Source organism: Vipera ursinii (assembly GCF_947247035.1).
Source record: "Vipera ursinii genome assembly, chromosome: 1".
In the NCBI taxonomy this organism is placed as follows: domain Eukaryota; kingdom Metazoa; phylum Chordata; class Lepidosauria; order Squamata; family Viperidae; genus Vipera; species Vipera ursinii.
Genome location: NC_139512.1, coordinates 2,895,467 through 2,916,758, shown reverse-complemented (window position 1 = coordinate 2,916,758; position 21,292 = coordinate 2,895,467). Strand labels below are relative to the sequence as shown.

General features: G+C 43.6%; 1 protein-coding gene across 1 annotated transcript; it reads left to right on the top strand.

Annotated features, from left to right (window-relative positions):
• Positions 1–6,116: 6,116 nt before the first annotated feature.
• FGF22 (fibroblast growth factor 22) lies at positions 6,117–15,649 on the top strand. Its single transcript, XM_083349682.1, has 3 exons — positions 6,117–6,401; positions 14,563–14,666; positions 15,445–15,649. Exons 1-3 carry the CDS (start codon positions 6,134–6,136, stop codon positions 15,637–15,639), a joined length of 567 nt encoding a protein of 188 aa, XP_083205808.1. The 5' UTR covers positions 6,117–6,133; the 3' UTR covers positions 15,640–15,649.
• The last annotated feature ends 5,643 nt before the right edge of the window (positions 15,650–21,292 follow it).

Sequence of the window (21,292 nt, the reverse complement as noted above, 5' to 3'; positions counted from 1 at the left end):
ATCTTCCCTTTTTTGTTACACCCCCATCCACCCCTCGAAGGAGCTTCGGCAAGGCGTGAGAAACATCCCAAGGAAAGAGAAACCGGTGCTGCTGATTCTTAGGGCCACCAAACAGTTTTGAAAGGAGTAATTGAAGGACAGATGTTGTGAGTCCTTCCTGTTTGTAAAACTCAACTTTTGCTGAGCCAGCTGAGGATGAGCTGGCAAAAATATGCAAAGCCCTGTTTGTCTCTTAAGTTGGTTCCTCTCCCTCCCAGGAACTGTTAGGAATGATTCAGGAAACGAATTGAAAATTTTAAAAGCAGGCACGGACAATCCTCGTGGCACTGACACCTGAACGAGGATGTTGTGGAACTGTGGAAACCTCTTTCCTTTGGACTCAAACGTCGAAGCCAAGGACCTGCTCCTCAGCGGTTGGTGGGTTTTCATGAAATGCAGAGGCATCTGGCAAGCTGACCGCTGAAAGGGGCTTGGTGTTTAATAAAAGGCCTGCCGTGATGACCGAACCAGAATCGGAATAGAGCTGGAAGGGACCTTGAAGGTCTTCTAGTCCAGTCCCCTGTTCAAGCAAGAGACCCTATACCAGTGATGGCGAACCTTTTAGAGACCGAGTGCCCAAACTGCAACCCCAAACCCACTTATGTATATTTATATTTATATTTATATTTATAATATTTTTATACCGCCCTTCTCCCAAAGGACTCAGGGCAGTGTACAGGGCAATAAATATAAAAACGGAATACAAAAGTTAAAAAACGATTAAATATTATGCCCAAGTTTAAAACAGTGATTAAAAACATATTAAAACCCCAACCCTAACCCATCAAACCAGGTCAGACTGCTCGAATAAATAAGTTTTTAGATCGCGCCGGAAGGAGCGAAGGTCGGGGGCCGTCCGGAGCTCAACGGGCAAGCGGTTCCACAGGTCTGGCACGCCCACAGAGAACGCCCTCCCCCTGGGAGCCACCAATCGGCATTCTTTGATCAGAGGCACCCTGAGGAGGCCGTCTCTGTGGGAGCGCACTGGACGGAGGGAAGTTGACGCCGGCCGCAGGTGTTGCTGTAGGTATCATTGGGTGCCAGATGGGCGTGGCCTGTTGGGTGGGTGTGGCCAATTGGTGGGCGTGGTCCATTGGGTGGGCATGGCTGCAGTGGTAACAGCAGACTGGGTGGGACTAAAAAGTTAAATCAATCAATTCCAACTTTCTGAGGACTTTCCCCCCACCCCGCAAGAATTTGAAATTAATTGATTGATTGAACCTTTTTTTTTTCTCATGGCAGCAGAGGCCTAAAGCGAAAAGGTTTTATAAAACCCAGCTGAAGGCCTAGGACTAGGGTGACGGCGCGTGTGCCCACAGAGAGGGCTCTGCGTGCCACCTGTGGCACCCATGCCATAGGTTCATCACCACGGCCCTATACCATTTTGGACAAGTGTGTACCACAAGTTAGTATGTGGCAGATTAAACCTTATCAGTGTGCAAAATCTAATATGACAAGCTGGATGCTCAGCAAGGCTAATTTATGGCACAGCTCATCCATCATCTGACAAATTTGAAGTGCTGAACCTCAGAACCTGGTAAAGTATGTTATAGTAGGGTTTCTATCTGAGAGCAGCAGGGAGGTGCAAAATTGTTCTGTGTGCCCTGAGTATTTATGCAGTAATGGCGAGATGGGCCTGTACGAATGCCTCCGTAATACAGCCGCTGGAGAAGCACGGGCTCTTGTTCTCTGTGGAGATTCTCAGTCATCCGGGCCATAGTTGCCTCAAAGGTGCTTTTTCAAAACCGCCATGACAGTTAAACGTCTCTTTTAACACGAGGAATCCTGTGTTGGACCCCTTTAGCTTAGCTTGGCGTGGGGTGAGTGCTCACACACACACACGTGCAGACTGGCAGATCTTCTAACAAAGCCGTAGACCAGGGGTCGGCAACCTCGGCTCTTTTATGACTCGTGGACTTCAACTCCCAGAATTCCTGAGCCAGCATAGCTGGCTCAGGAATTCTGGGAGTTGAAGTCCACGAGTCATAAAAGAGCCGAGGTTGCCTACCCCTGCCCTAGACAGTAGTTACGCAGCCCTTCGATAAATATGTCTGAATTCCACATAATCTGTAATAATCCCAAAGCGTAACTGGAAATAAAAATCTTTGCCTTTACATGCCAGTTTCCTCCTCCTTCTTGTTTTTAAAAAATGAAAATAAGTCTTTTTTGAAAGATCTAAAACAGACATGTCAAACACAAGGGCCGGGGGCCGGATCTGGCCTGCAAAGTGGTTTCATGCGGCCTGCGAAGCCATCCTGGAAACAGTGAGGGAACGGCCCCCGCTGGCCCAGAGACCCTCCTCCTGCCAGAGACCCTCAGATCTGTCCCACTCCTGCCCAGGCCCCCATAGGCACCCTTGATGCGAACGATGTAGAGCTGGCCACACCCACCCAGTAGGCCATACGCACTTTAGCCACGCCCACCCAGTAGGTCACGCCCACCCGGCCCCCTGAGCGCAACCGCAATGCTGATGCTGCCCTAAGTGAAATTGAGTTTGACACCCCTGATCTAAAATGTGAGTCTGATTTAAACAAGGTGCTAAAAGACCTGGTAGTTGCAGTCATGTTTCATCAAAATACCAAGCTTGATTAGGGGTGGGAGATTTTTTTGGGGGGGAACTTAGCATATTATACTAACTGAGTCTATTTGTATACTCAGTAAATACAGGTAGTCCTCGACTTACAACCATTCGTTTAGTGATTGTTCAAAGTTACAATGGCATGAAGAAAAGTGACTTGCCAACTAGTGTCCCAGGGTCATGTGGTCACCTTTTGCAACCTTCTGACAAGCAAAGTCAACGGGGACACCAGATTTAGTTAACAGCCATGTTACTAACTTAACAACTGCGGTTGTAAAATGGGGCAAAATTCACTTAACAACTGCCTTGCCTAGCAATGGAAATTTTGGGCTCAATTGTGGTCGTAAGTTGAGGCCTATCTGTAGGTCGGTTCAAAAACCAAAGAATGAGGCTGGGGGACCCTAAAGAAAATGCCCCTGATATTTAATGTCTAGAACATGTTTCTCAACCTGTACAACTTTAAGGTGTATGAACTTCAAGTCCCAGAATTCCCCAGCCAGCTTGAAAATTCCCAGAATCCCCTAGTCAGTATCCTAAGAGTTCTGGGAGTTTAAGCCTTCACATCTTTAAAAAAATGCAGAGCTTGAGAAACACTAATCCGCTCTTTAGGCACCATGGCAGGAACTCCTACCTGCCTCCTTAGCTTAGAATAAATTTTGTTTTGAAGCTGGGGGGGTGGTTGGTGAAATGGAACCAGATGGAAAATAAAAAAGTCCAGAAAAATAGCTCTGGTGAAAAACAGCCTCGGTCTTGCAACACTTGTGGGATGCCAACGAGTTAAGCAGGAGTGAGGTTGTGGTGACACAGTTCTAGGCAGGAGAAATGCAACAAGGAAGGCCAAAATAGAATATGAAATCACCACTCAGAATTGTTGCCAAATTGTTTGTAATTTTAAAGTAGGCCTGCTGGAATGTGGATAATTCTGAACTAAGCTCCATCATTCTGCAATCTAGGAGCCGATTCCCAAAACTACATCAAGAAATTTTGCTTTGATTCTAAACCCTGAGGATAAAAGGTTTGTGTGTATTTCTATAGCAGACGGGGTGGGCGGTTCACACATGCCCAGAATGACAAGTACTATAGAGTCAACGAAGTGTTCAAAGTGTTTATATCAGTAAATCCAAGAGACGTGAGTTTGGATTAAAGTAGCAGGAAGTTAAAAAGAGTTTCTGCTTCTCCTAAAATTCATGCCAAGTTTCTCTTCTGTGATAGGTTGTTTGTGAGCACTGAAATAGCAAAGAAGAAAAAACAAATACATTTTTCCCTTTCGAAATTTTGAAAGTGGGTCAGATTTAATTCATTTGCAGAACCAGTTTGATTGATGGGCTGAAAACATGCTTGCTAACGCCTTTCTTTATCATCTTCAGAAGCTGGTCATTCCCATCCAGTTCTTGTTCCCACCTTAGAAGATCTAAGATTGGATATATTAAAACATAAATTTACATTTAAGAAGTGTAGACTCCAACTACCAGAATTCCCCAGCCAGTCTTGTTAGCCAGGGAATTCTGGGAATCGAAGTCTGCACATCTTAACGGCGGAGAAACATTACGTACTATATGTGGATGAGCCATCCATACCAAAAGTACAAAATTGCCATTTTCAACATTTGGATATTGTTTCTTGGGACAGTGTAAATTCCATTTAGGCTTCTCTTTAAAAAATTCCTCTGCCAGGCTGATGCTGGAGGCTAACTGCAGCTTCAATCCAGGTTGCGTCAAAGCCCTGTAGCTTTTTTCTTTCTCCTCCCAGAAATGATTGCAAGCACAGCACGGGAGATATTTTTCCCGGGTGGTGCTCTCACCCTTCTAGGAGCAAATGGGGTCAGTGTGACCTTAAAAAAATGCGGCAGACTGGATTGGTCACATTCCAGAAAGATCGGGGTTCCTCAGCTTCCCCGCCTCCCCTTTTAAAGTGGCTCAGGAGAGAGAAATTGGGGATTTGGGTCACTGCGGTGCTCCAAGGTGTGAAACTGAGAGCTGTGATGCAGGGTCACATTGCAAAGTTGTCATAAATGACTCCATCTCAGCTCCCACTTGCAAGGTAGAGATACTAGCAAAACTACAGAAGTCTTGCTATTTTCTGTTAGTTTGTCTTGGTCTCAGCCTGAAATAAAAGAACACCAGCATCTGATTCTAAATGCAGAATTTGTCAAGCTACCCTCAAACCCCACCCACCCACCCGCCCCTGCCCCCCCGTGCCCCCCCTACAGATAGCAAAATAATGAAGCCGTTTATTAATGGATGCCTTGATATTCTTCTTTCCCCCAGGCACATAAAGCAGCATAAATATGCCTACAACAATCCTGTGAGGAAGGTTAGGCTGAGAGATTGATTGAGGAAAAATCTGATTGAGCTCATTTGCATGTGAAATCTAATTCACTCATCACATTAAGTCAGGCTTTGGTTAATCGGAGTATATTGAATAATCAACAATTGCTTATGCTGACACAACACATTAAACCATAATTCGTAATTACAGGCAGCTCTCAACGACCGTAATGGAGCCTGCCCATCATGGTCATAGGTCATGACAGTCATCACCCATGTGTGACTGACCTTTTTTTGTGGTGGTCACTAACTCTTATTTGAAAAGAAAATGTCGGTCCAAAGAGATCCATTGTGGTTTGTTTCAGGAGGCTCTTCTAACATTTGGATCATCCATATTCTGCTCATGGTATGTTTTATTTTTTTTAAAAAAACTAATCCTCTTGCAAGAATGGCTTAGCTTAGACCGTTTTTAGAGAACCCCTCCATCAGAAAGCAGAGGAGCAGACTTTGATGCACTGCAGTTAGCTGAAATCCTACAGCAGTGCTTCTCAACACACGCTAGCTGGGGAATTCTGGGAGTTGAAGTCCATCCGGGTTAACATTGGCAAGGTTGAGATACACGGTTCTGCAGTAATTGCATCTGTACCATTCACATTCATCCTTGCCTATAAGCTATGATTCCGAAAGAGTCCTATGAATGGAAGATACTCACACTTGGCTCCGCCTTTGGGTTTAGCTATTGGTTGGAGGCAGGTTCAGTCACACACCCCTTCTGGCGAGCAGGAGGAAACAAACATAGGTGTGCATTTTTCTTCTTATGTCAGTATTAAAACCGGCTAGCATGAGGTAGCACCTTCACGCCTCTCTCCGGCACAGCTGATTCAGCTGTCAGGATCCTCTTAGCCCTTCCCTGGAGCCCCTAAACTGATCTCCGCTGAAAAGCTGGGCTAAAATCACAACTTGACCATCGGAGGCAACTGTACAACCCCCTGAATGTTTGATGCTCTTCCTGTTTGCACCTGCTGAGAACTTTGACCGGACGACTGACCAGCCACCCCAACCAGCCTCCTGCCTATTTTGATAAAGACTTTCCACCATGGCCCCAGATGGAAGAGGCTCCTTGTGGTGATGGCCCTAAGACCTGTGGATTTATTCTGAGCTCCTCGCCAGCTGACACCCTGAAGCCACATGGTTGTCTTTGCCCCTCTGGAAGCTGAAGAGATTCTCCTGGCACACAGCCTAGAGGGCCATGGGTTGGTGGAACCCACTAACCAGCTGGACTTTTGGCTTCTCCTTGATGACCCTCCTGTGGGCCACATCAGCCAGGGAACCCAGAGACTCAGTTCGGCAAATAGATATCACGTGTCCCTGGCCGGATGTTCACCGGCACGCACGGAGCTACCACCACCTGGAAGGTGACGTGCGCTGGCGGCGTCTCTATTCCTCCAATCATTTCTTCCTACGCATTGGCGGTGATGGCAAAGTCGAAGGGACGCGGCGGAAAGAGAGCCTGAACAGTAAGTCGTAGTCAGCTTTCCCCAAACCCGGTACCCAACAGGGTGTATTGGACTACAGCTTCCATCACTCACACCCCCGACCAAAGATATTTGATGTTGGGAAATAACTGGGTACTTTACCAAGGATCCCTCTCTTTGTTACTCAGATGGAAAATCTTCCTACTCCTCCTTGAGCATTAGACACGTATTCTTGTTTAACATGATATCACTGGCAGATTTTATCAAAGAAGTGTTCGCTGACAAGCTTGGTACAATTTCAGTGGTTCAGGAAGTTGTGAAAGAAATGAAACCTGGAAAGTCTGTCAGATTTTTAGAGACTAATTGTGAGTGATTACTCATCAGTGAGGTCTGTCTGCATGACCTCAACTGTCCTGTTGTTACTGTCACAGTTTTTCGTATTGTAAGATTAAAACAGCAACTATGGTTCTATTATTCTAAGTGGTTTTCTTATACACTGCAGAGGGCTAGACTAGACCAGGGGTAGGCAACCTTGGCTCTTTTATGACTTGTGGACTTCAACACCCAGAATTCCTCAGTCAAGCATGGCTGGTTCAGGAATTCTGGGTATTAAAGTCCACGAGTCTTAAAAGAGCTGAGATTGCCCACCCCCTGGATTAGAGGATCCTTTTTGGACCCTTACAGCACCACTCTTGTATGTCTTTTGTGATTCTACAGGTGGTCCTAGGCTTACCACTATAACCATGAGCCTGGAATCGTGGTTGTAAATTGTATTGGTTATTAAGCGGGTCACCGTGTGACAGCGCCCAATTTTACAATATTTTTCTGGCAGTTGTTAAGTGAATGCCATGATCATAAACCAAATGCCATGGTCATTAAGTGCATGCAGCTGTCATCAAATAAATAAATGAAGGAAGGAAGGAAAGAAAGAAAGAAGAAAGAAAGAAAGAAAGAAAGAAAGAAAGAAAGAAAGAAAGAAAGAAAGAAAGAAAGGAAGAAAAGAAAGAAAGAAAGAAAGAAAAAGAAAAAAAAATCCATTATCTGCAATGGGCATTTTTTTTTTTGCTAGAAATCAGAAATAAATGCTTTCTGGTGGGAAAAAAAGTAAAGTGTGGTCACATGATTATGGGACACTGAAACAGATGTAAATCTGGGCCAGTCGCTGAATGCCCAAAGTGTGATCATGTGACTACAGAGGGGGCGGCCATCAGAACTTCGAATCCAGGTTGTACGTAGCTCTGGTGAGGTCTGTCGTAACTTTGAATGGTTGCTAAGGGACCGGCTGTAAATCAAGGAATGCCTGTATTCATAATAGGGTCTATTTCTAGAAGGAGGAAGTTCCTGCTTCAGTCCAGCTCCTACTCCTGCTTCCCAACGCATCTGTTTCTTTAGCTGCATAGTTCAGGGTCCATTCTCTCTCTACACAAATGACATCTCAGCCAGTCTTGGCCTCCTTGGGCTGTGCTTCGCCCTTTGGGCAGAAAAGCATCCTGTGTCTCCTAGTGATGCTTTTCAGTCAGCTGTCCTACCAGCTGCAAATGCCCAAGGAAGGTGGCACACATTCCAGCATGAAATTAGGTATCTGTGGATTGTAAACCTCTTACAGTGCGAATTGAACCAAGTATTCTTTCAACACTGCTTTGGATTTGGGGTTCTTGCAGACCGGAGTGTAACACCATCAGTCAAGCAAGACGTCCTCCCCCTCTCCATGCAACCACAATTGCACCAGAACCCAAATTTCCTCCTGTTTCAGGTGTAAACTACTGGGCAAAACAGGAAGAAGCTGGCATAATTGCACTTATCTGGCAATAGCCTTGTAAGAGCACCGTATGGAGGAGTATCTTCTCTCTCTCTCTCTCACAAGGGCCCATGGCTAGCCAAAGAGGGCCCTTCCCCCAGGTCCAGATCTCAACATCTCTGGGCACATCACAATTATGTATTCTGTGGCATTTTGAATATTCTTGCTTATTATATTTGCGCAAGTGGAGGACCAGGAGACTATGGAAGAATGAGAGGACTTGAGTCCTCATGGTCACTCGTGCCTTGTTTTTTCCCCCATCTGGATTATTGCCATATGCTCTACATGGGACAGCCCTTGAAGACCACCCCCCACCCCACCCCCCGGAAATTACAACTGATCCAGAATGCACTAGTGTGTGGACCTCTTATGTTCACCCATTTTTACTCTCCTATTGTGCGAGCTGTACTGTCTCCTAGTTGCTTTCTAAGTGCAATTCAAAGATGCTGGTTGTCACATTTAAAGCCCTACATTGGTATCTTCCCGTCGCGCTAGATCGGATGAGATGGGCACACTTCCCTGAAAAATCGCCATCTAGTGGGACCTAGGAAGCATGTCTTTTCCGCTGGGAGAAAAAAATGAGCTGTCGAGGGCATCCTAGGAGATGGATCAATGTGCTGGATTTTTAAGGGTTTTATTTTATTTTATTTTATTTTATTTTATTTTATTTTATTTTATTTTATTTTATTTTATTGCTATAAACTGCCCAGAGTTGTTTAAAGCTGGGCAGTCAAACAACTCTTTTAAATTAAAAATAGATAAGTGTGACATGGCAATGAAAATTTTAAAACAATGCGAGCCCCTTCATTTCAACTCTGATTCTCAAGTTTTAAGTGTAATGCAATTCTTAGACATTAATTCCCCAGGCAGGCAAAAAAATCACCGTGTCTGTTCGGACCCAAATGGATTGAATGATTTTTTCCCCATGCCAGTCTATTTTAACTGAAACGTCTTTTCAAAATTGTTTCCTCCGCTTAAGATCATTCCCCTGAGGATTTTTGTTTTTTTGCTCTGAAACCGAAAACTGCTTAAAACCAGCAGCAGAGATCTTGCAAGTTGTAGAGCAGATAGTCCTTCGTTGGTTTCTTAATAGGTTTTTTTCCATGATAGTTGTATTACATAGGAAAAGCAAAACATGCATCTAATTTTAACTGAAATTTATTTTTTGTTCTTGCTTTACTCACTCCTCTGGAGGAAGGCTCCAGGGAAAAAAAGAAGTCAGTTATGCCTCTCAGATCAAAAAAAAAAAAACCCCAACACTTATGAATTGCTTGTTAGCAAAATTTATTTTCTCCTACAGTATTTCCTTATTAGTAAAATCTATCATTTACAGAAATTCAGTTAAGGTAAGTTAGGAATTTATTTATGAAATTTCTATGCCTCCCATCTCGCTCTGCAAAGCAGAGTCCTCTTGAGGTTTTAGGGGGGGAAATTTAAATTAAATTTAAATTAAGAAAATTTTAGGAAACATTCCTCCTGAGGTTCCTGAGGAGACATATCAAAGATGAGAATTGAACATTGGGGTTTTTAAGTGATGAAGCTAATAAAAGTCAAATTATAAGCTTGGGCTTGAAGAGTGACTAGGAGGATGACGAGGGAAGTGGCAGGCACTCCAGGTTGTACACTTGTGTGTCTACAGGTAGTCCTCAACTTACAACAGTTCGTTTAGTGACTGTCCAAAGTTACAACGGAACTGAAAAAAGTGACTTATGACTGTTTTTCATACTTGTGACCGTTGCAGCATCCCCAAAATTCAGTCCCTTGACAACTGACTCATATTTATGACACTTTCAGTGTCCTGGCGTCATGTGATAACTTTGTGCGACCTTCTGACAAGCAAAATCAATGGGGAAGCTAGATTCACTGCAAAGTTACTAATAACAACTGCCCTGAGTTACTTAACAAGGAAGGTTGTAAAATGGGGCAAAACTCACTTAACAAATGTCTCGCTTAGCCACAGAAATTTTGGGCTGTTGTGTTCAGAAGTTGAGGAAAACATGTACCGTAAACCTGCTCAAGCTTTACGTGAGTCATTGGGCAAAATGTCTACTTGCTGGCAGGACTTAATCCAGGCCCTTCCGGGTGTGTTTTGGGCATTCCTGGAAGGCCCTGGATATTTGAAAGCCACTTCAACAAAGCCTCCGACTTTTGAAGCCATTCCAAGTCACTCAAGACGGGAGCTTTGAAAGGGACACAAATACCGAAATTGCTGGTTCTACAGAAGCAGAAGGAAGTCGTGTTTAAACTAACTCTATGGCTGACAGGCATGAAAAACCAGGCCAAACTGGCACAGAAGTATGGAACTTTTCCCAACTTTTTTTCTGCTTGGAAACCACCTCTGGATTTTATTTTTATTTTTTTTTTATTTTAATTCCATTTATATCCCACCCTTCTCCGAAGACTCAGGGCGGCTTACAAGCTTAGCAGTAGCCTTCATTCTATGTATATGCCTGCTTATTAGGGCTTTCACACACACCCCAAGCGGCATTATTACAAAGTCAGCTTAATTGCCCCCAACAATCTGGGTCCTCATTTTACCTACCTGGGAAGGATGGAAGGCTGAGTCAACCTTGAGCCTGGTGGGATGCGAACCTGCACTAATTGCAGGCAGCTGGTGTTCCTTAAGGAGGCATTAGCCCACTGCTCCACCAAGGCTCTTGTGCTTGAGATGGGGAAAAAAAATGAAAGTTTGACTTGGGGTTTTGCTAATTAGATAAGTTTGTTGTTATAGAAATGGCTAGTATATATTAGCATGTAAAGGTAAAAAGTTGAGACTGCAGTTATCTTATTCCACCATGCTAAAGAGTCGGAAGTCAATGCTTCTCTTTCTTTTTCCCTCTTTCCCTTATATTTTTTTCCCTTTCCTTTTTCCCCCCTCCCCATTTCCCTTTTCTTTTGTATTTTATATCTTGATAAATGTAATAATTTTTTTTAAAAAAAAGTATGGAACTTTTGATCTTGTCAGTCCACGGCTGAGTTTTCACAATATAGAAAGCTGTAAATATTGGCTAAGAAAATGTAACTTAGTTTCATCCTAATTTTAGTTAATTCTGCTTAACCAGGTTTGTTAAATTAATTCATTTTGGGGCTTGTAGAATGCACGGAACAGATTGTGTGAATGTAGCTATGTTTTTACTTGGGCTAGTTTAAGGGTGTTGTATGCACAGAGCTGTTTATGGGAAACTTAACATACCACTCTGTGCCCAGACAGATATTTTGGCACAATGTGGTGGCCTGGTTTACTCCACCTGAAGTGTTCCACAATACATTCCAATGCTCCTCTGTGGGTAGAGGGGTCCAGCATTTCAACCTGAGTCAGGCTTTACCCAACAAGCAAGACTGGAACCGGTAGGCAAGCTCACAAGAAATTCTGATAAATAATCTTTATTAAGGAAAGTTAGGAGGTCCTCTGAAAGAATCCCAAGATGATGATGATGATGATGATAATAATAATAATAATAATAATAATAATAATAATAATAATAATAATAATAATAATAAGTTGGAAGGGACCTTGGAGGTCATCTAGTCCAGCCCCCTGCTCAGGCAGGAAACCTTATACCATTTCAGACAAATGGCTGTCCAGTCTCTTCTTAAAAACACTTCCAGTGTTGGAGCATTCACCACTTCTGGAGGCAGGTTGTTCCACTGGTTAATTGTTCTAACTGTTAGGAAGTTTCTCCTTAGTTCTAGGTTGCTTCTCTCCTTGACTAGTTTCCATCCGATGCTTCTTGTCCTGCTTTCAGGTGCTTTGGAGAATAGCTTGACTCCCTCTTCTTTGTGGCAGCCCCTGAGATATTGGAACACTGCTATCATGTCACTCCTCACCCTTCTCTTCATTAGACTACACATATCCAATTCCAGCAACCGTTCCCTATAAGTTTTAGCCTCCAGTCCCCCAATCATCTTTGTTGCTCTTCTCTGTACCCTTTCTAGAGTCTCGACATCTTTTTTACATCGTGGTGACCAAAACTGGATGCAGTATTCCAGGTGTGGCCTTACCAAAGCATTGTAAAGATGGAAAGGCCTTGTCTGAGAGCATCAGTCTTTAAAGCAGGACTGCCCAACCTTGGCAACTATAAAGATCTCTAGACTTCAGCTTCAACCCAGGCTGGCTGGGGAATTTTAGGAGTTGAAGTTCACAGATCCTAAAATTGCCAAGATTGGACATCCCTGTTTTAAAGTCTCTCATATCTCTGCTTCCTGCCCTAGCTAATGAGCTGTTTCAGCCCCCCCCCCACCACCTCTTTTAAGCCAGCTTGCCTCTTTCCATCTTTCTCTTGTTTAGGCAATGATTAGATGAGATTTGCAACTAATTTTTCACTGTGTGAAAAGTAACCTTCAGTATTCGAGGTTCTGCAACCCACAGTGCTCACAATTAGGATAAGAACTTTTTCATTTCAGATTTGGGGGTCACTCTCACCTTGCCTGCTTCTTTGTCGTGAGATCGTTGGGGAACCCTTAAAGGCAACTCAGAACCTTGCAGGAAAAACCTAATCCAAATGTCTGCAGTCTTTGCTCACATTTGAGCTTAAAACTTAACAAAACGCAAATTGTATACCTTGAACATGCCTTTTTTTTTGTTGCGTTGTTCTCCTCACTTTATATTTTTCTTACCCCTTTAGTTTAACGTGGGGCCTAATGAAGAATTGTAGAAAACCGCAAAAGTGGCACTCTGGGCTGAGCTCTTGAATTAACCCACCGAAAAGGACGCCTCTATCTAAGATAATGGTTCCCAACCTTTTCTTTGCCACATATCCCTAGGAAATGTTTCATTAATGTTTGCATTCCCAAGAAAAGTAATTGTGTCTTGTGACTTGTCATTAAGGGACATAGAATAACAGAATAGCAGAGTTGGAAAGGGACTTTGCAGGGCTTCTAGTTCAATATCCTGCTCAAGCAGGAGACCCTATACCAGGGGTCTTCAAACTTGGCCTTTCTATGACTTGTGGACTTCAACTCCCAGAATTCCTCAGGCAGGCATACCATTTCAGATAGATGATTGTCCAATCTCTTATTAAAACTTTCAGGGTTGGAGCACCCACAACTTCTGGAGGCAAGTTCTATCCAAGTCCCGCTGATTAATTGTTCTGTCATGGAAATTTCTCTTTAGTTCTAAGTTGGGTCTCTCCTTAATAAGAAACTCTTTTGTCACACACACCCTGAAATTCCATCCCACAGGATGATCAGTCCAGATTGGGAAACCCTGGTTCTAAGACATGACATCACCATGGGGCCCTTGGCACAAATTCACATGAGAAAGCCCCTAGTTATTATCTATGTCACTGAGGCTGGTGATAACTGGGAACCCTACTGCCTAATGCATTTCCTTTTTCCAAGCCTGACTTTTTTAGGCTGCGTGGAAAAGTTTCTATCAGAAACTCCCTGACTAAACGAGCCTCATCATCTGGTTTGTGCACTGTGAACAATGGTTTGCTTGACCATAATTGAATAAACCACCATTGACTGACTTCACATAATGAAACAAGCACTCTACTGAAATTAAGACGGGATGTGAGTCTGTACAAATAGAAAGGAGTGTACATATTTTTGAGCTTGCAGATCTAGGGAATAAAAAGGTTTGGGCCCCATGCGCTCCCCCCCCACACACACCCCGTTGAGGTTGGGGCTTGCATGGTTCTGCAATCAGTCAGTCCTTTTAAGAAGTGTACCGGTATATGTTTTTGAGCTTCTGTTATTGAAAAACTGAGAGACCATCTTCGCGCATTTTAAGTGTACCCTACAAGCATATAATGACTTTGGAATACTTGGTGGTCTCTGAGCTTGGTTGTTTGCTTGCAGACGTTTCGATACCCAACGAGACAAAACATCATCAGTGCAAACTCCACACTCCCTGGCACTGATGATGTTACCTAATTAGGTAATGAAACATCTGCAAGCAAACGATCAAGGTCAGAGAGCACCAAGAACTCCACAGTTTGACCTGGTGCTACATATATTCTCTTCTATTGGAATGTCTTTTGAATCGAGGACCCGATTTAAGCCTTGAGAAATATGCTACAATGGGGATGAAGTGAGTAATTCAAAGCAGAAAGGGGTATATCCTGAGTAAAACAGTATATTTTTACAATCCCATCTTCTTGTTTTTATAAGTTGATCTAATTTATCAGTTGATCCCTAGGCGCTTATATTCTCCAGGTGTAAAACTCCTACATTAAAATTAAACTTCCTTATTGAAAATTGGAACAAAAGCTTGGGAAGGTGGGTGGTACAACTTCAATACATTAGGACTAGGACATGTGCAAGCAAACATGCACACACACACAAATTTGCTTATTAGAAGCAGCTGCTGGTTGTTTTAGCCACAGGCTTTGTTGCTAATAGCTTTGGAAGGTCCTTGATTTGTGTTAATAGGCCATGCCCTCTTTGCTATTTCCACCCCAGGCATTGTGGAGATCCGTTCTGTACAGGTGGGAACCGTGGCCATTCGATCCATCCACAGTGGATTCTACTTGGCAATGAACCGAAAAGGAAAAGTCTATGGAACGGTAAGTGGAATTGCATGCCTTTTGGGGGGAAATGGGAATCATAGGTCATCCTTGACTTAGAACCACAATTGGACCAGAGTTTCCATTGCTAAGCAAGGTGGTTTCTAAGTGAATCGTGCCTGATTTTACCACCTTTTTGCCATGGTTGTTAACTGAATCACTGCCATTTGTTAAGTGAATCATACCATTGTTAAGTGAATCCAGCTTGCCCCATTATCTTTGTTTAAAGGCAGCTGGAAAGGTCACAAATAGTGATCCCCTCAGCTCAAGAGCCAGGGATAGTGAAAGTTCTGCGCGAGGAATGGGAAGACTTGGGTTGAGTCTCAGCAACTGGCTGAACTCGTGTCCAGTGTTTCTCAACCTTGTATGAACTTCAATTACAAGAATTCCCCAGCCAACGTGCTAGAATAATGAAAGCCCTAGAGATTTAGATCCATGACATTGAATGCTAATAGATAGATAGATAGATAGATAGATAGATAGATAGATAGATAGATAGATAGATAGATAGATAGAGACAGACAGACAGACAGACAGACAGACAGACAGACACAAAGTGGGATAAAGGCTACGGAAATCACTTTCTTTCAGGTAGCCCTACTTCACAGAGTAACCGTGAGAGATAAAATAGAGGTGATCCCCACAGAAGCTACCTTGAGCCCAAAGGCAAGAGAAAACTAATAAGAAGCCAGATTTTCAGTTCTGCCTTTCCTTCGCAAGCCCACTCAGTGAAATCTTTGTTGTTGTTGTTTCTCTCATCCCCACCGGTCGGTTGTAGAAAGCATACAGCCCCAACTGCAAGTTCAAGGAACGTATTGAAGAGAATGGCTACAATACCTACGCCTCTTTCCATTGGCACCACGAAGGGCAACCCATGTTCCTCTCCCTCAACAGCAAAGGACTGCCACGACGAGGGACAAAGACCCGCTGGCAACATCTCTCTACCCATTTCCTGCCAATGCTCGTCTCATGATGGAGGAACACTCTGGACTACTTGCTCAACTGTACACCACTATTTTTTTTTTCTTTTTACGATCCCTGTAATCCCTTAATTCAAGGTAGAGTCGGGACAACTGGATGGAGCTGAGCGTTTCCTGGCCAGATGCCCTTCCTGAAGCCTATGTGGAGTTTGCAGCAGATATTTTTCCCTTTGTTCCCTGAGAAACATCCGTCACTACCTAGGATTGAACTCTCAACCTTCCGAGTGGGAGGCAAGCATCTTCAACCACTAGGCCACCACGCTGCTCAACCATGCACTACTATATTATGTATTTAAGAATTGTTTGGGGGGGGAGGTGGGGAGGATATATTTATTTTTTGTAAAAAAAAAAAATAAGAAAATGAAGGAAAAGCAGCTTGGAATTCAACAGAATAAAGACCATTAGGAAAGACGAAAGGTGTTAAAACATATTTGCTTTCTCTTCACTATGTATTTTACCTTTCTGCCTTCTTGAATCTGTGAGCAAAATTAATCTTGAGGGACTACCGAAGCTGGCTGGCAGTAGAGCAGCTTCCTTTTCCCTGGAAATGCCCCACCCCTGTCCCAGGGTGGAGGTCCAGTCTGCTGCCTGCTAGGCGTAGAGAATCCAAAGGCTCAAGTCTCCCTGCCTGCTTTGATCATCAACGCAAAAGTTGACAATCTTGGCAGCCAGCAACTATGAGTCTGGGGAGGGTGATGCAGAATGAGTGGGGTTGCATCACATCTGTGGGCAGGAGTAGGATTTTCTGGTTTTGCATGATCTGGGTAAAGCACATGGGAAGAAGTGTCTGGCTGTTTGTCTATATCATCTGTCTGTCTCTCTGTCCCTATCTATCCATCCCAATTTTGCCCACCTTAAGATGTGTAGACTTCAACTCCCCAAATCCCCCAGCCAGCATGGAAGTAAGTGTCTCTCTGTATCTATCATCTGTCTGTCTTCATCTATCCCTATCATCTATCTATCCATCCCAAATTTGCCCATCTTTTGCTGCCCAAAATCCCCCAGCCAGCATGCTAGCAAGTTAGGGAAAACACTCCAACTGAAACAGTAGCATCCATTTTGAACATTTGTGATTGTAGGGATTGTGCAAAAAAAAAAAAAGCATCAGATAATAGGTGATAGAAAAATAATGGAAGAGAGGGCAGAAGTCCATTTTGGCTTAATCTTCCACCCTACCAAAGTAAGCTATTATTCCAACAGTAGCAAGAAGGTGCCCCAACTCTCTTTTGAATCCAAAAGCACAAGATATTTAATTGCCTGGAAAGGAGAAGGCCTTCCCAGTCTCCTCCCATTAGGCCAGGGGTCTTCAAACTCGGCCCTTTTATGACTCATGGACTTCAACTCCCAGAATTCCTCAGCCAGCATGCCTGGCTGAGAAATTCTGGGAGTTGAAGTCCATGAGTCATAAAAGGCCGAGTTTGAAGACCTCTGCATTAGGCTCAGTCAGAAAAAGTCCAGCATGTTTTTTGAGCAGTTTGCTCAACCTTTACAACATTAAGAGGCGTGGATTTCAATTCCCAGAATTCCCTAATCAACACTGATCTGGACTCTTTGGAGGCTCAGTCTCTTAAACTTCAACTCATTAGCGCAATTATGATTGAAATAATGCTGTGTGGCATTTACACTGGCCGACCTCAAAATGTCAACCAGTCCTAATGAGGCCACCACAAAGCCTCCAAAATGTAGACTGGGAAGTAAAATATATCAACACAGAGAAAATGGAAGTGACCAAAAGGTCTTTCGTGTCATTTCTAGAAAACAAAGGAAACACAACAGGAGACGCATCTGAGGGAGACATCATTTTTTTGGGTGTCACCAAATTTTGATCACGTGACCGTGGGGATGTTGCAGCAGTCATAAGCATGGAAAAATGGTCATTAAGTGCCTTTTCTCAGTGCCACTGTAACTTTGTACAGTTAGTAAACCAATGGTTAAGCCAGGGGTCTTCAAACTTGGCCCTTTTATGACTTGTGGACTTCAACTCCCAGAATTCCTCAGCCAGCTTGGCTGGCTGAGGAATTCTGGGAGTTGAAGTCCACAAGTCATAAAAGGGCCAAGTTTGAAGACCCCTGGCTTAAGTCAAGGATTACCTCTAATGGGTCCTGGATATTTTACACATTCTTCGCAGATTTTAGGCACCTTGATTCAAAAATTGTTGAAGTGTAATGCACTTTGGGGGCTAACTTGAGATTACAAAGAGATGAAAAATCGTTTGCAAGGCCAGCACCAGTAGAGGGAGAAAGACACACAGCCACTAACATTTGCATTCCCCCCCCCAAGAGTTTCTACAGTTTAAGGCTGCAATTCTACAGGTATTTTGCCATTATTCTAAATTCAGTGGGATATAGAGAGAGCAGACAGAAATAGATACCATCGTACAGTTTTCATGGCAACAGTATGAAAGTGGTTAGCACTGCCTTTCAGAATGTTTGTTTTCAACTTCCCAAAATAGGAATGTTCCTCAGAGCTTCCAAGAGGAATAGGAAGCATGAGTGTGTGAATTCCAAGATGTAGCCCACAATTACATAGCACTGCAGATGCAGTGATGGGCTTTGATCTGAAAGAAGCATATTATTAAGACCCACTTCCCCCCTTCCAAGTATTTTTAAACTAAAGAACGGTTGTCACAGAATTGTTGAAATCTGTAGAGGGCAGGCCAAGATAAAAAATAATCCCCACAAAATACGTTGTTTTTAAGAATGTGTAAAGGATGGGTATTAGGCACAACAGGGCATTATTCTTCTGCCGGTGTAATATACACACAAGACACGGATATACCACCTTGCAATTCCTACTGAAGCAACTCCAATCAGCTTACATTATTTTGTAAAAAATAGGTGCCACCTTCTTGGCTTGAAGGAGGATGAAGTTACAAATCAACCTTCTCAGTCTGCGTTCCCTTGAGATGTTCAGGTACTCCTTGATTTAACAACCGCAATGGAGCCCAACATTTCTGTGGCTAAGCAAGACACTTTAGTGAGTGTTGCCCCATTTTACGACCATTCTTACCACAGTTGTTAAATGAGTCGGTGCAGTGGTTAAGTTAGTAACATGGTTGCTAAGTGAATCTGGCTTCCCCGTGGACTTTGCTTGTCAAAAGTTCGCAAAAGGGGATCATGTGACCCTGGGATGCTGCAACGGTTAAGTGCAAAAAACGGTCATAAGTCACTTTTTCAGTGCCGTTGTCACTAATCAAACGGTTTTAAGTCCGTATGGACTTCAGTTTCCAAAAGTCTCAGCAATGGTCTGGGACGTGGGAATTTGAAGTTGTTAAGCCCAACGTTCATGGGGGATATATGCCTCTGGATTAAAAAAAATAAAAAGGAAGAAGCAAAGGGGAGGTTTGGGATGGTGGTCGTGGTGGAGGGAATAAAGACCACAATAGGCATTTGACTTCTTGAGGTTGCTAAGTTTGGGAACAAGGTGAACTTAAAAACTTATTTAAGAGGCATTAAATCATGCTAACTGCAGTCAACATGACAGCTTTCAGCAGAACCTCCTGCCTTCATCATACTAAAAAGACGCAATTAATAACGTTTTAAGGGGCTCTGTAGCATCTGGCTGTGCTTTCCAAGGGCCTCGGAGGAGGGCCCTTCGTTACAAAAGCAAAGCCGTACCCTTGATTAACACTCCTCTGAAGTGTTTTGGGAATGTTTGAAAAGAGATTTATGCAGCAGACTCCTAAGTGGGTCACGCAGATTTACATCCCTTTGTTAAACTGGGGAAATGAATCACTGGGTCATCGGCTCCTGACCTCTTTTGTGCTGTGGGTGTACAAATTGCTGCTGCCCACACAACACACAAACCGCTTCCCCATTAAATTTGGGACTTGTTGGGGCTTACGTGTTTCCCCCTTAAGGCACATCCTGTTTACAGCAACCAAACACTGCCCAGCCCGACTAGAATACTTAAAACTGTTTCTCATTCTCATTCAAAAAAAGACACCAGTCAGACTCCCGTTACCTGAGGGCAAACTCCAGTGTTGGGCGCTTCAAAGGACACCTGGCTCTGCAGGAACAAAAATGGGACTGATCTACTGTATGAAAGATTCTGTTTATTTTACAAAGCTCCAGATCCTGCCTTCCGGGATACCAAGAGAGACTTAGAAAGGCATCTCCAACTGGCAGTGGTGGAATCCAACCTCTAATCTCCTAATCCCAACCCAGCATAGCTAAAGTAGGTGAAATCCAGCAAACTGGCGAAATCCAGCAATCGGGCTAAAAATGATTCAGGGAGATCGTAAGAAAAAAAAAAATCTACTGGATGGATATCCAGAATTGCTTGTTTGTTTGTATTCTGCCTTAATTATTTTTTACAAATAATTCAAGGTGGTGATTATATCCAAACACACCTTCCTCTTCCTATTTTCCCTACAACAACCCTGTGTGGTGGGTTGGGCTGAAAGAGAATGACTGGCCCAGCTAGCTTTCATGGCTAAGGCAGGACTTGAATTCACACTCTACTGTTTTCTAGCCTGGTGCCTTAACAACTAGACCAGGGGTCTTCAAACTTGGCCCTTTTAGGACTTCTGGACTTCAACTCCCAGAATTCCTCAGCCACATGCCTGGCTGAGGAATCCTGGGAGTTGAAGTCCACAACTCATAAAAGGGCCAAGTTTGAAGACCCCTGGACTAGACCAAACTGACTCTTGGAAGGAAAGTAGCAGTTATACGATATCTACTTTGCATGAAAAGCTCTTGCGGCTTCAATTCTTGTCAATCACCAGTGAAAAGATGTCACCTATCTAATGGTGACAGTTCCCACCCCTAAGACCAGGAACTGATTCCAGTTAAGCACCTTGAGATAAGGAAGATATTATCTGAAAGACAACACGTTCTGGCAGAGAAGACCACCCCCAATGTGGCATTCAGTAACATTGGCAGGAACAGGAGGAAAAACTCAGGATGTTGGTCATAGCAGTAGAATCAAAGCCCTGTTCCTTTTGTGTACATTTGCAGCGGTGTCATCTGGAGGGGAGGACAATGCACCCATGAACACTTTCCTTGATAATGATCCAATTTCCTGATCTTACCTATTTTAATTAAGATTCTTTTACTTTAAAATAAAGGAACAAATCAGTGAATCCACCTGAAGTCCTCAAGCTCACTTGAAGTTTTTTTTTAAAAATTCCATTTATATCCCGCCCTTCTCCGAAGACTCAGGGAGGCTTACAATCTAAAGCACAAATCAATGTGCTTAGCAGTAGCCTTCATTCTATGTATATGCCTGCTTATTAGGACTTTATTACAAAGTCAGCTTATTGCCCCCAACAATCTGGGTCCTCATTTTACCTACCTCGGAAGGATGGAAGGCTGAGTCAACCTTGAGCCTGGTGGGATGCGAACCTGCACTAATTGCAGGCAGCTGGGGTTACTTAAGGAGGCATCAGCCCACTGCTCCACCAAGGCTCAGTGCCAACTCAAGAGTCCCCATTACAGAAACCAAGATGGAAGTTGACTGCAGTTCAGAGTTTAGAGGTTTTTGCTATGTGGTCCACCATGGTAGCCATTTTGCAAGCGTACCATCACGTGCTCCCCAAATTCCAGATGTGCCAATTGAGCATGCATGACCTCTAGCATGCAACAGCTAATTGACTCCATCTTCTGAACCATTGTAGTGCCAAAGGCTCTTTTGCTTTGGCTCAAC

Excerpts from the sequence above, each read along its gene's own strand:
- FGF22 (XM_083349682.1), top strand. The coding sequence starts at position 6,134 with ATGGGTTGGTGGAACCCACTAACCAGCTGGACTTTTGGCTTCTCCTTG. Across the intron at positions 6,402-14,562 it reads GCGGAAAGAGAGCCTGAACA|GCATTGTGGAGATCCGTTCT; the intron begins GTAAGTCGTAGT and ends TTTCCACCCCAG. Across the intron at positions 14,667-15,444 it reads AAGGAAAAGTCTATGGAACG|AAAGCATACAGCCCCAACTG; the intron begins GTAAGTGGAATT and ends GGTCGGTTGTAG.